General features: G+C 45.3%; 1 protein-coding gene across 1 annotated transcript; it reads left to right on the top strand.

Moving 5' to 3' along the window:
• Positions 1 to 10394: 10394 nt before the first annotated feature.
• RTP1 (receptor transporter protein 1) lies at positions 10395 to 12976 on the top strand. The gene is made up of 2 exons (XM_016200179.2): positions 10395 to 10666; positions 12457 to 12976. The coding sequence occupies exons 1-2, from the start codon at positions 10395 to 10397 to the stop codon at positions 12974 to 12976; spliced, it is 792 nt and encodes a 263-aa protein (XP_016055665.2).
• The last annotated feature ends 1891 nt before the right edge of the window (positions 12977 to 14867 follow it).

The raw sequence follows: 14867 nt of genomic DNA, 5'->3' as shown, positions 1-14867 counted from the left end.
AGCCACCCTGTTTCCTCCTTTCCTAAGAGGCAAAAATGTTCTTTTTCTTTTTATCCTTCCATTTATTTTTGACATATGTAAATATTTATCTCTGATCCTTAGATAAAAGATAGCAATCTGTATATACAGTTCTGCTCTTTAGCTTTTCCGTTTTCTATTTTTTTAAGTTAAGAGTATACCCTGACGATTACTCTATAATAGCTTACAGAGACAATCCTCATACCTCTGCTCAGCTCCATAGTTTTCCATTGGGCGGGTGTTCCATATTTTATTCATCTAGCACCCTACTGATCAGCATTTTGATTGTTTTCAATCTTTGGCTACTACAAGTAACATTGCAATGAATAGCTTTTTGTTTACATCATTTATATTGTTGCCAGTGTATTTTAGGCAATAGATTTTTAAACCTGAAACTGCTGTATTGAAGGGAAATGCTATATTATTTCATTACATGTTTTTGGCTGTTTTAAAATATAGCACATATTGTTATATTTTACATATCTATGAAAGATACTTCACACTCTTTTTCAAGAAAGTTAGGGCATAAATTTATTTTTATTATTATGATAATGCCCTGTGAGGCACTAAATAAAATAAATTTATGGTTGCATCTTTATCATTTATAAGCATAAGGCTCTTGTGAAAGTTGATATTAATCAGGAATGATCCATATACTTTCCTCTTGCGGCAGCCAGCCAAAGTGAACACCGTAATGTCAGACCAACCTTCCCCAGCTTTCCCTGTGCTCCCCCCATCCCTTGCACTCTAAACTCACTGCCAGCCCAGTTTCTAGACTTTTGTAAGAAAAGAATTTCACAGCAGAGAAAAATGACCTAGGGAGAAGGATAGGGGGGTGAGAGGTGAGGAAAGTGGCCACAAGGGCTGGAGGGGGCCAACCTGGTGGAGAGGTGGAGGTAGCAAATGAGAGGAACCAGAAGGCACAGAGGTAGAAAGCAGCGGGGAGAAACAGGAGTGTGAGAAATGTTGCTGCAGCTTGTGACTTTGAAGCTTTTGTCTTCTTTTGGAGAAGCAAGTGAATATAATTTTCTAATTACTCGTCCGGCTCTTGTAGTACTCATCTTGAACACAAGGCCATGTGGAGTTGGACCTGTGTAGAATATGGCACCAAACCTTCATAGTGCAAACCCCTAATGCCTTACAGACAAACACTAGATTAAAGTTTAACTTGGCTGTCGCTGTGAAGTCACTTATGCATATGAATTAATATATAGGTACCAACCTAGCTACTAACAGAAGCCCATCCACATACTTACCATGTAGGTATGTCTCTTTCTAATTGTAAGACAAGGCTGAGTCACACCAGATGTCCACTACACCTTAATGTTTAAACCCAGGTCTCCTGAAACAAAACTACATGAGAATCACTGGCAACATTTCTAAAAAAGAAAAAACAACACAGCAACAGAAAAGTAAAGCCTGACTCTACGCATAGCCAATGTATTAGCTAATCAGAAACTTTGTCAAGTGTGGCTGTCATTTAAAGAGAAACTGAGGTCAGGCTGCCCCTGGTCGAAGCCTGAGGAGCAGCCACTTTTACCCTGCACAGGATTCTTTCATAGGAAAGGAGCCTTCTGGGTTTGGTCCCTGATGTCTTGGGGGCTGACTGGAAACCCATTCCCTGAGGGTGATGCTTTGTAGTCCTCTATTTAGTTGATCTCCATCTGTGGAGAACCTGGGGCCTGAATTCAGGATTCTTTCCTCCAGAGAGGTTCTATTTGTGGTAGCTTGGGGAACTTACAGACCTACTTCCCATCAAAATGTGCTAAAACACACCAAGGACACAATTACCACAGCACTGGGGAAATAGAGATGGTGATGGACCCTTTGCCAGTGTCTGGGAAATTTTCTACTAAGTGAAGTGTGGGGAGGCTTAAAATAAACTTTTCACATTGAAACAGAATGGCAAGGTTGGTCATGATGATGTTGGAAAGCAGATTTGACACTCCCCTCCCTCCGTTCCTCTCTCCAGGCCATGTCAACACCTCCATCTCTAAGTCACCACATCCACTGGATACAGCGATTCCCTGGGTGGGAGAAAAGAGAGGAAGAGTCTGTGTTAGTTTCTTCCTGGCACAAGATATAAAAATAGCCTGGCGGAGAGGGAGCCTGGGGTGGTGCACTTAGGGGCTTGGTTCTCTGAGACGGCCCTGCCCTGTTCCTTCCCTGCACAGGAGTAACGGAGAACTAGTAAGTCAACAGGTTTGGTTGTGGGAGGTACTGAGGAGAGCCAGCAAGGGATGTGTTTTTGTGTGGTTTGGTTTGGTAGAAGAAAAGAAAGATTTTAGAGGGATAGCTGCTATGGTAAGTGGATAGATGAAAAGGAAATTAAGGACATTTTGTTTTGTGTTATACAATGTAATTTCCCATCCGATACCTCTCTGAAAGATGCTGATAAAAATATAAATTATTCTTCAGTGCCCTCTTGGCTTTTGTTTCTTTTCATTGTGGCTCTGTGTAATGAATGTCCATAAGGTGGCCCAAACTTATCTCCTCTTCATAGTCACACAGTCGGGCAGTGGAAGAAGTGAAGGATTCCTTCTCGGTCTGGGTGAGTTACTCCTGCTGCGTGCCCACAAGACGGTCACCTCGCTCTGGGGTGTGATCTGAATGAGGGGAACCCGGGCCACCTGCCTGCTAGGAAACATTGGGCCTCTATGCATCTTCTTTCAAATGTGAGCAAATAGGAAAACAAACAAAAAACAAACCAAATCAAGCCAAATTAAAATAAAAACCCAATCCAAATGCAAGCTATAAAAAAAAGCTACAGAAAAGCATAGGAATACTCTAAAGATGTAAAGGAAGTACAAACTTAAAAGCGGGCACTATGGGAATTAAAAGCATGCTTTAGAAGAATCTGCTTCCCTTCTTTTCTCTCCAGCTGTTCCTTCCTTCCCCTGGCTCCCTTGTCCCTCTGAGCCTCTCACTAGTCCATACCCTTTCTCTCCTCTTTCTTCCCCTCTACTTGCCCTCCCTCCCTTTTTTCCTCCCTTTGCACCTTACTTTCCCTATTTCCCTTTATCCCTTTCAGTCTAGAGCCCCTACTAAGGATGACATGGTTGATGGTTTTAAATATCCCCTCCTTCTCCATCCTATATCATGGCGGGTATGTCGGGGTCTAAAGTTCCAGGTCCTCTCAGCCCCTGGGCCCCCTGAGGAAGTTTCTCCTCTTTGCAGTCCCCTCTCTTTGACTTCATGTCTTACATCAGATTCCCTAGGTTCCATGTTCACTTGTTGAGGCTTGTAGAGGAAGGCAAGATGCACCCGGCGTGTGGCAGTGCTGACATCCTATGTAGAGTTTAAGGGTGCCTTTGGGGGTGAGTTTCCTGGAAGCAGACTCCCAGCTGGAGATTGCACGCAGAATGTACTGAAAATCACTCTCAGGGGTTGCACCTGTAGGCAGGCGAGGAAGGCAGAACTGGCCAGGCAAGAAACCGTCACGCAATGTAGCTGTCACTGAGACTCGGGTGATCTTATGAGGAGCTCTGAAACCGAGATAGCCCTGCAAGTTGTCCGAATTCTGCTGTGAAGGGCAATTCCCAGGGAGCCGTCAGCATTCCCAGTATTCTCGGCTAAGGGATGAGGGCATCAGCAGACAGGAGGAATCTGGGTGGAGATCTGCAGTGATACCAGGAGATGTACACAGCATGGGTGTTCTGTCTTCACCCACTCAATCAACTCCTTCATTCTGCAGCCACAGTGATAAATGGGACAGAGGCGGGTCAGACATGGGCTTGGCCTTCATACAAAGTACAAAGCGATAATGACCAAAATAATAAAGGAGCCAGTAAAATACTTAGGATAGTATTTGGCACATAGTAAATGTCAAGCAGGGGAGATATCCTCAGCAGAGAATCTGGGAGGGCTCCTTGGGGGAGGTGTCTTGAACTGGGCATGAGATGAAGGCCAGGTTTTGATAGGCAGAGATGAGGAGGGCAGCAAGAATGTAGACAGAGGGAGTCATTTTGAACTACTTCAAAGTCTGTCCAGGTCTGCAAGCCCCACAGCATTATGAATAAAGAAGTCCTGATTCCCAAAGTAAATGTCTTTTACAGACTTGGGATAAAGCATAGAATGAAAACAATGGAGTGGGACAGAAGTCCAAGGGGTCTTACCCTGGAGATGTTTTCATGTATTAATACCTTGAGGATAGCAGGGAGCTGCAGGTGTGGAGCTGTTCCCTGGAGACCTCATGACTTTAGCATTCTGTATTAAATTAAAGTTTAGTCACAGAGCCAATTTGGAGGCTATGCCTTGAAAGAAGGACTGGAAAAGCTCTAAGGATTGTGTTAGCTGCTGCCTTTAAGTATCTGAAGGGTGTTATAAAGTGAAGAGGTAAGTGTGGGTGTGGTATAGCACTTAGTTAAAGTGGGTCCAGAAGACCACTAAGATCACTGTATGAATAAAATAGGAAAACAGATGACTCAACTCATTGAAACAGTTTGATGAAAGACAGTGTTTCTCAAAATCAGACAGGTTATGAAATAATGAGTTAACTGTAAGAGGAGATATCCAAGAAAAAGCTGGAAGTGCAGATAAGGTTAGAGAGAACATTCTTTGTTTGGAATTGGCAGTTGATCTAGATGAACTTTGAAGCGCATTCCAGTCCAAAGATTACATAATAACTAAGTTTACTCAACATTTACTATATGCCAAATACTATCTTAAGTATTTATCTAAGCATATTATCTCATTTAATCCTCAAAAGTATTTTTTGTTCACTTTATAGATAGGAAATTGAGACTTAAGGAGATTAAGTCATTTAGCTAATTGTCACACATCCAGGAAGAGTTGAAGCCAAGATTTAAATGCAGACAGGCTGATTCCAGAATCCAGCCTTCATCTCTTGTAAGACCGAGGTGCCTGAATCTGTGGCATCATTGACGGCAGGTGTGACACTGAGATAGTCAGCAGGAAGAGCCCAGGAGCAACATTGACGCGCTCTAATGTGTTAGCAAATGTCCCCTCCACTTGATGAGTTACTTAGCTCAGTAATCTATAAAATGTCTACAGATCTTATTACCCAAGGGACACATCATTGCCTCTTACCTCAGAGTGAAAATGAGATCATCAAGACCTTGACAATCTCTAAGTGGTGGGTTACTCAGCAGGTGGAGAATAAGTTTGCATATGTTTCTTAGCTTCTGTTCTTAGCTTCTGTTGTCAGGGGGACCAAGGATGTGTGACCTCGTTTTCCTATCTGAGTGGAGGTTCCTGAGGGCAAGAAGTGCAGTCAGGTTTCTTGGGGCTCAGAGATCCCTCCTCTCCTGCTGTACATCAGCCTGGGTTCCCAGAGAAGAGAGCACTGGGCCCTTGTGGTTCTGGTAGACACAGTCTTGCCCTTAAGAGACATGTAAACTATTAGAATTGCTATCATAGTCATAGCTCACTCATACTCAAAATAACATGGCAAGTGTACTAGAGGCACCAGAAAGGATTTGTCGTGGCCAATAAGAGAGAGGGAATATTCTCACCAGGAACAGTGGGGGACTCTTCTCAGTACAGGAAGGACTGCAACTCATTCATTCAACACCAGCTTTCTTTGATGCTGTACTCAAAGTGCCAGTGAGTAAACCAGAGGAGGAACTTAATCTCAGAGAGATTAAAAAGTTTCTTTTCTTGGAGGAAGGCAGATAATCCTGCCATTACCTGGCACAGTGGTTAAGAGAGTGGGTACTGCCATTAGACTGTCCAGGTTCAAATCCCTCCCTTACCACCTGCTGGCCAAGTGACCCAGGGTAGGCTTATTTGAGTTATCCATGAAAGGTAGAAAAACAAGATCTACCTTATAGGGTTGATGTGAGGATAAAATACGAACCTTTAGCAGGGTGCCTACTTGACATACAGTACGTGCTTACTAATGCTAGCAATTCTTATAAATGTGGTATGGAAAATGTGGGCCACCACAGAGAACATAAGAAATTCCTGCCCCCATCCCAGAATAGGGGACTGCGCATACCAGGTTGGGTAAAATGATGCTCTGTGAAGATGGGAACAAGGCAATTCAGGTGGAAGAAACAGCAAGAAGAAGAAAAAAGTAGGTCTTGTTCTGGGAAAAGAGTCATGGGTAGGTGGGTTAAGAAAAGATAGGTGCTAGGAGCTATGCTTGGCATGTTACACTGAGACCAGATCACGGGGAAACTTGAGTGCCTCACTAAGTAAGTAACCCAGGGTTGTGGCCCCACAGTGTGAGGGCAGGGGTTGATTTCCCTGCCCTCACTTGTGCATCCTTCTTTTGTAGACTCTGTTGAGTTTACTTGAACAGAAAAACTTGGAGGACACATTGATTCAGGTAAAGAGATAACCTTGCATGATGGTGGCACACAGAACTAAGAAAATGGCTCTAACAACAAATTAGAGACATGGCTTCCTTTCTTTTGATTTTTATCACTCTATTTTCTAGTTGGAATTTAGTTTTAAACCATTTTATGAACTTAAGTTATTCAAAACTTAAACTTGTAGAAATTGGCCAAGGTGAGGCCATTGATTTCAAAGATGTCTATCTAGACTGGCAATCTCAAAATTGTAGATTTCAAGGCATCAGAGCTTATTTGATAGAGAGCAAGTTGCAATACCATAGGGTTATTTGTCTTGATTGAAATATTATTTTATTAGATAAAACGTTCTGCTACATGGAAGGATGCATTATATTGGCCTCTGCATAGCAAGCTCAGGTTCTAAATTAAACTTAATTTGTGCCACTGGGGATTGCATCAGCTGGTTACACACACACACACACACACACACACACACACACACACACACACACAACTCTGGTGAGTCTTACTTTCTGTGTTCTTGTTTTTCATCATAATGTTTATTGTAGCAACAAATGCAAAACACTTTTAGAGAATTTGCTCCTGGTGTTGGATAATACACTCTGGCCCCAAGACAAGTTCCTCAGCTACATGCTTTCTGGGAATGTCCCCAGCTTCCACTCTCACCTTGGCCCACGGCTGCAACCTGAGGCATCTCCCATCACACTTCTGCCTGCGGCTGGTTAAATCGCTTTACTTCTCTGGGCTTTGACAGCCTTAATTCAGAGGCAAGGATACTGACTTGAAGGATAAAAAATTTAATAAACTTAAAAATCCTTTCCATTGTTAGCGTTCAGTGGCTCTGATTCCATTTCCATCCTTCTTACTGTGTGCAGTAAAAGCTAGTGGAGTGACCCTCCTCCACTTTTTAGCTACATAGCAGCCCTCAGAGAGACAAACCCCCCTCCTGGCACAGCCTGCAATGCCCCATTAAAAGCTTCCCTCCTCTACTTAGTGGCCTCCACCCTACCGCTTTACCTCCAAGGATTCAGGTTTGTAAGTATAAAGCTCTTTCAAACCACATATGGTTACAGTCAGAAGGGAACTCAGCATCACCATCTACTCTAATTCTTCATTGAACAGCTGGACAAACTGAAGCCAAGAGAAGTGACTTGCTGGAGGTTATAGAGCCAGCCAGTAGCAGAGCCGAGATGTGCATTTATATCTCCTGACTCCCAGTTAAGTGCTCTTTCCACTGAACCAGGGTGCCCATCATCAAATGATTATGTCTTTGCAGGAATGGTGTACCTAGAGATGGCTTTATGTACTATGTTTTCTTTGGTAAGATTTCAAGTTGAATTTTTCTTTCAGCTGTAAAAAGTTTATGCTGGTCACCAGGAGTCTGTGGACACTGTTGCTCCATTAGGTTCAGCAGCAGAGGTGGCCTCCATAGTAGGAACAGGAGCCTTGCTGCTCAAATACACCTCACTCCTCTTCCTGGGGGCCATGGCCTCAGTGCTGCCTAGTGAACCATTTGCTGAACGAATATGAATTTCAATTCTCGGAGTCTGGAATGACCATATCCAGCTGGTGAGAAAGCAGAAAGACACATTTATTTAGAAAATGTTTTTAGATTCCATGATGGGCAGTTCAGTGATTATGCTGGGGCTTTGGGTCTCCAAAGTTATATAGGTTCAAAGTTCCATTAATTATTAGCTGTTGAATCTCAGGCAAGTTATCTAACCTCTTTGCTTAATTTACATATGTGCAAAATGGAGCTGCAGCTGCTGTTACCTACCTGTAGAGGTTATTGGGATAAAATAAAATAATATGTATTGAGCACTTAGGACAATGTCTGATATATAGTATGTACTATATAGTGACTGCTGTTACTATACAAATTTAAAATATATTCATATAAAAAACCAACACACGTTTTCCCAGAATGAAATAATACACATTACATATATTAGCATAGCTACTTAGGAAGATGTAAGGGAATTACAAAAACACACACAACTCCCCCAAAACTCCCCAGGCACGTGGTTCCAGAGCTCGTGCTTTTAATCACTCTATATACTGCTTCCTAATTATCCCATTGCTAAGATGAGTAAGCTGAGACTAAAATAAAGGACATCAAGGAGTCAAGCATTCATACAGACGAGCACTTGGAAGATGGTCTCCAGTACCAGACAGGAGATTTAGACCCTTTTATTTCATCACTAAACTTCAGGATCTGTAGGCTGTCCACAGTCACTTCTGCAGCGAGTAAAGAGATATGTTTACCAGCTACAGGAAGCAGTGTCTCTGATGCCTGGAATGCAGGTCCATGAGCTTCATCAGTAAATTTTATACAAATAGGTAGCAAGAGTGTAATTGTGGGGGATTAAAAAAAGTGTATGTCCCCAAACAGAGGACTGGCTAGATAAATTATGCCCAACCATATAACAGAACATAGGCAGCCTATAAGATGGAATATTATTAAAGACCTAGAAAAATACTCATGATATATTGTTATTTAAAAAATACATTACAGTGTGGTATGTAGAATGTGTATACATGTACAGACATATATGCCCCCCCACACACATACACACATATATACACACATATATGTACAGGAAATAGCAGGCAAGGTGTACATATCATAATATTAATGGTGATAACCTTGAGCATGGGTATTGGTAAGAGTCTTACTTTTGCCTCATTTTATCTATATTTTACAATTTTTCTATAATAAACCTGTATGACTTTTATAAAGAAAAAACAATTTATTAAAAAATAAATGTTTTAGCCACACCTAATAAGATAAAGATGTCAGTCAATAAATACGTTCCTGTATATGGATCATTGATAAATTACTTTCAGGAATATTCTTCCATACAGATTTTGCTCTGATGGGCTATTCTGTAGCTGACTTGGTTAAATTCCCCCCTCTTTGGCATCTTATCTTCACCCCACATCCATCCAACCCTCTCAGACATGCAAGAGGAATAGACTTTAAAACATTACACTTTAAGAGCTGCAAAATGCACACGCTAAAGTCTCCATGTGCATCTGAGGCTAACCAGGGATGGAGCTATCATGCTACTGTGGAAAGAGAACTGGATAAGGATACAGATGAACTAGTTAAGTGCTAGTAAATAAGCTATCTAACCACTCTGGATTTCCATTATATAATCTGTAAAATGAGGTTCATAATGTCATATCACAAAGCTGCGGTGAGCACCGAATGCAAAAGGAAAGGTATAGGAACAAGATTAAGGGATTTATTAAAGAAAAAAAAAAATAGCAGGAGAGACACCTGTTGTAAAGGCTGCTTTTTCTGTGGATATTGTGTTCCTCTTCTACGGTGAAGTTGGAAATCATCTTCTGTGCTCCGCCTGGCTGATGCAATGGCTCCCACCTTGGCGCACAGGGCTGACCTTGTAAATGGCTGTCAGAGCACAGATCCTTCTGCATTCAGGCCAGGGGGTATATAACCAGTTACAACCACCAGGCAGAGAGCCCGGCACATGGGTATGTTTGAAATGAATAAAATAATGACTTGGTAGGGGCTTGATAACTTGAATTTGGATAGGAGCTCTACCATTTATAAGCAAGGTGAGTCCCAGGCTCCTAATCTGTACAGTGGAAATAAAAATTGTGGGTCAAGAGACCTCCAATAGTTTCTGTAAATGGCAAAGTGTTGGTCACAAGATAGGCGGGGACACAAAGAGTTTATTATTATTGCTTCATCTATTAACAGGTATAATCTTCTCATCCCTTATTTCTCCTGGGCTCCCTAAGGCATCGTGGTTGCCATAGCAGACAGAGGCTGATGACGCCCCCAGGGGCCGCAAGGTGAAGCTGAGCGAGCTCCCAGGTCCTCATCTCCGCGTGCCCTTCGCAGGCCAGAGTGAGATGGTCTGAAGCTCAGCCTCCTTTCAGGACCCCCACTCTGTCTTGGGTCACTTAGACACACAAACCCTGCCTCCGCAGCCCCAGGGCCCTGAAGCATTCTTCTGGAGACTTCCTTCTCCCCAAGCTCTGTCTCTGGCGCCCTGCCTGGTTGCCGTGGAAACAGGTTCCACTGCGGACAAAGGAGGGAGTTGGGTCCTGCTTCTCCTGGTCCTGTAGATGAGGATTTTTAGACCGTGGAGACTGCGCTGCCCTGCCCTGCACCTGCCCTCACTCTCTGTGTTCTCGCTCAGGTGCAGCTTGCCCTCCCTCACCACTGACGAGACCATGTGTAAGAGCGTGACCACAGGTGAATGGAAGAAAGCCTTCTACGAGAAGATGGAGGTGGCAAAGCCGGCAGACAGCTGGGACCTCATTATAGACCCCAACCTCAAGCACAATGTGCTGGCCCCCGGCTGGAAGCAGTACCTGGAACTGCATGCCTCAGGCAGGTGAGTAGTCCAGTGAGCAGGGGCCCTGCAGGCCGCAGCTGGGACACCTTCCAAGAAGAGAGAGACAGGGAGAACCCAGGCGCTAAGAGTTAGTCTTGCTCTTGGGTCTGTGTAGACTGGAGGCAGAGAAAGGGCCCCTAACTGGGGGTTGGGGCACTTGAAGTTGACTCCCGTTTTTCCACTGAGCACCTGGGTAATCTTCCCCCTCTGAGTCCAAGTTTCCCCTTCTAGAAAAGAGGTTGAATATATTCTTTAGTCCTAAACTCTGACATTTTACATACTTTCAGATATAATCTGAAATGGTGAAGAGAAGGATGGCTTGAGGTCTATTAGAGGTCAAGTGCTCTGGTTCTGGGAGAGTTCCATTTCAGTCTATTTAATTCAGCTTGACTTAATATAAAATACTGAACACAAGAAGTGTGCTAGAAACTGGCTCTACTCTTAGCTCCATGGCCCTTGAGCAATTCAATTTCCATCTCGGACCTCACTTTCCCATTTGCAAAAGGAGGGGTTAGCCTAGATCCTTGCTTTGTGCTTTATGGACCAGCAGCAGCAAAATCACCTGGAACTTGTTAAAGATGAAGAACTTGCACCCCATTCTAGACCTTCTGAGTCAGAATCTTCATTTCAATAAAGACCCCTAGGTATGTACAATAATATCTGAGATGACTTTCCATCACTCTTGTCCGTAGGTCTATTATGTAAAAAATTACCTTTGGGACATAAGATAGGGAGGCTGAGTGGGGGGTCTCTGAGGATCAGAAGCAAGGCCTTCCTTCCTGCCCTGGTTCAGTCTATTCAACTCAATTCAAGAAACTTCTATTGGGCACCTGCACTGTGCTGGGTACTGGCTCTGCATCTAACTAGCTACATGTATATGGATTGCTTTCTTATTTTCTCTGCCTCGGAGTAAAACAAAGGGTTAATTAGGTAATTTCTAAAGTCTTGATATTTTCTAATCCAAGTCTTGTAGTTTGGTCTGAAAGAGGAGAAATAGTCCTCAAAGGATATGAGTAAAAGAGAAGAGATGAGAATGAAACTGTGAAGCCCTTAAATTGGCTGATGGGAGGAGTGCAAACAGCTGGACACTTGCTGGGGGTGCAAAAGGCTAGACACTTCCTGGCAGGACCCAGGAGCTTCTTCAAGACTTGGAAGGCTTGCTGCTCTAAGTGGAGAGGGCTTGTGGCTCCTCCCGACCGGCTGGTGACCAGTGACCTGTGATCCCCAGCTGGCCCCAGTGAGCTCACTCTGGGCATGGATTGCCTGCACTTCCAGGCCTTGTGATACATTAATCCTGTCTCTGGCTGGAGGCTGAGAGGCTATAATAATATTTTCTCTTGATTTGGGCCTAGCCTTTTCACAGTCAGTGTTGATAGGTAAGAATATGTGGATAGCTCATGAGATTCCTATATGATGCAGGCCATCCCCACTCATCTAGTGCACTTTCCTCATGTTTTACAGATGAGGAAAGTTCCCCAGAGCCAAAGGCCCAGGGGCAAGGCCCGAGGGCATTGGGATGGAGGGACCGAGGCCTCTGCAGAGCACAGAGGAGGTGGGCCTGGTGACTGGCAGAGCATTGCTGGATGCCAGGTGTATCGTAAGGCTCGCTCTGGGCCTAGCGGCGCACACACAGGGCCAGGCTGGGCAGCCACCTGGGGAAAGCTAATGAACCCAGGGGACCACAAATACACCGCCTCCACGCCCTGCCTGTTGACCCTCCCCGCTTCCTGAGGCCGTTTCCACTACTTCAGTTCCTTCCTCTCTTCCTCCCTCCCCCCGTCCCCCCGCAGGTTCCACTGCTCCTGGTGCTGGCACACCTGGCAGTCGCCGCACGTGGTCATTCTCTTCCACATGCACCTGGACCGCGCCCAGCGCGCGGGCTCCGTGCGCATGCGCGTCTTCAAGCAGCTGTGCTACGAGTGCGGCACGGCACATCTGGACGAGTCCAGCATGCTGGAGGAGAACATCGAGGGCCTGGTGGACAACCTGGTCACCAGCCTGCGCGAGCAGTGCTACGGCGAGCGCGGCGGCCAGTACCGCATCCACGTGGCCGGCCGCCAGGACACCCGGCGGCACCGCGGCGAGTTCTGCGAGGCCTGCCAGGAGGGCATCGTGCACTGGAAGCCCAGCCAGAAGCTGCTGCAGGAGGAGGCGACCACCTACACGTTCAAGCCGGCACCCAGCCCCTCCAAACCGCAAGCTGAGATGGGTTCTGGCTCCAACTTCTGCTCTATCCCCTGGTGCTTGTTTTGGGCCACGGTCCTGCTGCTGATCATCTACCTGCAATTCTCCTTCCGCAGCTCAGTCTAAGATTCCCTTGGTGGGTCCCCAGAGTCCTTGGTGGGGACCAAGGCCAGGGACCCAGCCAGCTAGTGGGAGCAGGGAAGAGAGACCTGGGTTGGGTTGGGAGTGGGGTTAAGTTCTAGCACTGGTGTTGCCGTTGACTCTGCGGGTTCCCGGGACAGACCACCCAGCTTTTCCACCTATGATATCTCAGGTTTGGGCTAGACCATTGGTTTTGCAAAGTGAAACCCAGGTCCCCAAATTTCTGCTTAAGAGCCTCAGGGACTTTTGGATTTGGAAGGTAGATTGAGTGAGTGGGTTTTTCATCCTGGTCAAACCACCCATCCCCAACTCCTACCTCCTCCTGCTGCTTTAATCAGAACAGCTCCACCTTAGATGGTGTTCCATTTAAAAATTCATATGAGAAAAAGGTCAACTGCTTTAAATAACATTCGAAAATCACAGGACTAGCTGATCTCAAAAGGCCTTCCCACAGCTAGGCGTGCATCCTTGCTTTCTTGTTAAGCCCCACCCCTACCCCTCACTATCTCCCACATTTGGAGCTGCAGCCTAAATTAGTCTCTGTCTAGTGTATGAGCCTCAGCCACAGCTCTGCCTTGATTCACACAGCAGAGGTTCCTTTTGAAGAGAGAGAGGTGGGGGTACTAGGCTGTCATTTTGCTGCTGGGTCCACGGGGTCCCCGCTTCCGGCTTCCCTCTGCTTAGGGAGAATTCTGGGGTCTGCCTGGATTAGAGATGTTGCTTGGGGTGGAGTCCCGTAGAGCTAGACTTCCGACCCTGTGTTTTTGAACTGGCAGAGAATTTAGGGGAGGTTTAGAAGGTAGAGTGTTAGAAGCATAACAAAATACCTAAGAAACAAATGTAATGACTTCCCATTATAACAATGCGTCTTCAGAGTTCAGGGACCAAGTGTGATTCTCAGAAGTTCTGATGGCTGGGACACAGGAGCAGGAGCCTGGTCTCCTGGGCTCTTTGCCGAAACCCTCATCGAGAGGTCTTCTCACATGGGCCATGCATGGACCCTCTCACCAAACATCAGCTGTCCACCTGGAACCACAGGGATGGGGGTCATTAGTAAGAGAGGAAGCATTAGAGATGTGCCTATGAACAAGTGCAGAGATATGTGGGAGGACCTTACATCTCTTTAAAATGGGATGCAGTATGGTTTGGAGTGGGAAGAGAGAAGACTTCTGATGGTAGGGGTGTGGGGGGAGGCAGAAAGGAGAGGCGGGATGCTTCCCTGCACTTTTGAGGTTCCTTACCTCATCTCTCTTAATAACTGGACTCCTTTTTCCCTTTCTCCACTGGTCCCCTTTTTAATGGAAAGTCACCACCATCTATGGTGGTGGAGGGTAGAAGTCCACTTATCTAAATATGGGATACGTTAATAAAGATGGGATATCTTCAATCAGGCTTAGTAGTCATTAATGTGTGTCTCAGATTCACCATACTGTTCCTGATCTGTAATGGGCTGCTGGATACCTCTCATCCCCTCGCTCTCTTTTCTGGGGTCCCCACATTAGGCTTTATCTTCCTCCAGCTTCAAAGCTTGGGCCAATTGTGCCCATAGTCAGTTGGGATGCAGGCAGCCCTTGGTCAGGGAACCAGTATAAGGTCAGTCTTAGTCCTGCCCTTGCTCTGATTCTAGTAATGGACTGGTGACTTCCTTTGCTTCAGTCACACAGCATCCATCTCTTTGTTCAGGCCACATATCCTGAGTGCCCTCTATCTGGAAAGCCCTGACTTGGGGTGCTGGGATCCAGTGGGCCCTGTTTTTCAGAGATCTCTACTTAGTGCAAAAGTTCTCAGCCCTGGCTGCATGTGGAAAATCCTGGGGAGCTTTTAAAGAAATATCATTGCCCAGTTTCCACCTCAGACCAATAGAATCAGAATCTCT

This window comes from Miniopterus natalensis, chromosome 6, assembly GCF_054644295.1.
Source record: "Miniopterus natalensis isolate mMinNat1 chromosome 6, mMinNat1.hap1, whole genome shotgun sequence".
Classification (NCBI taxonomy): domain Eukaryota; kingdom Metazoa; phylum Chordata; class Mammalia; order Chiroptera; family Miniopteridae; genus Miniopterus; species Miniopterus natalensis.
Note: the sequence above shows the minus strand (reverse complement) of the source record. Positions and strands in the feature narration are given on the sequence as shown.

Coding starts and splice junctions, on each gene's coding strand:
- RTP1 (XM_016200179.2), top strand. CDS start 10,395: ATGAGGATTTTTAGACCGTGGAGACTGCGCTGCCCTGCCCTGCACCTG. Junction 10,667..12,456: donor GAACTGCATGCCTCAGGCAG/GTGAGTAGTCCA, acceptor GTCCCCCCGCAG/GTTCCACTGCTCCTGGTGCT.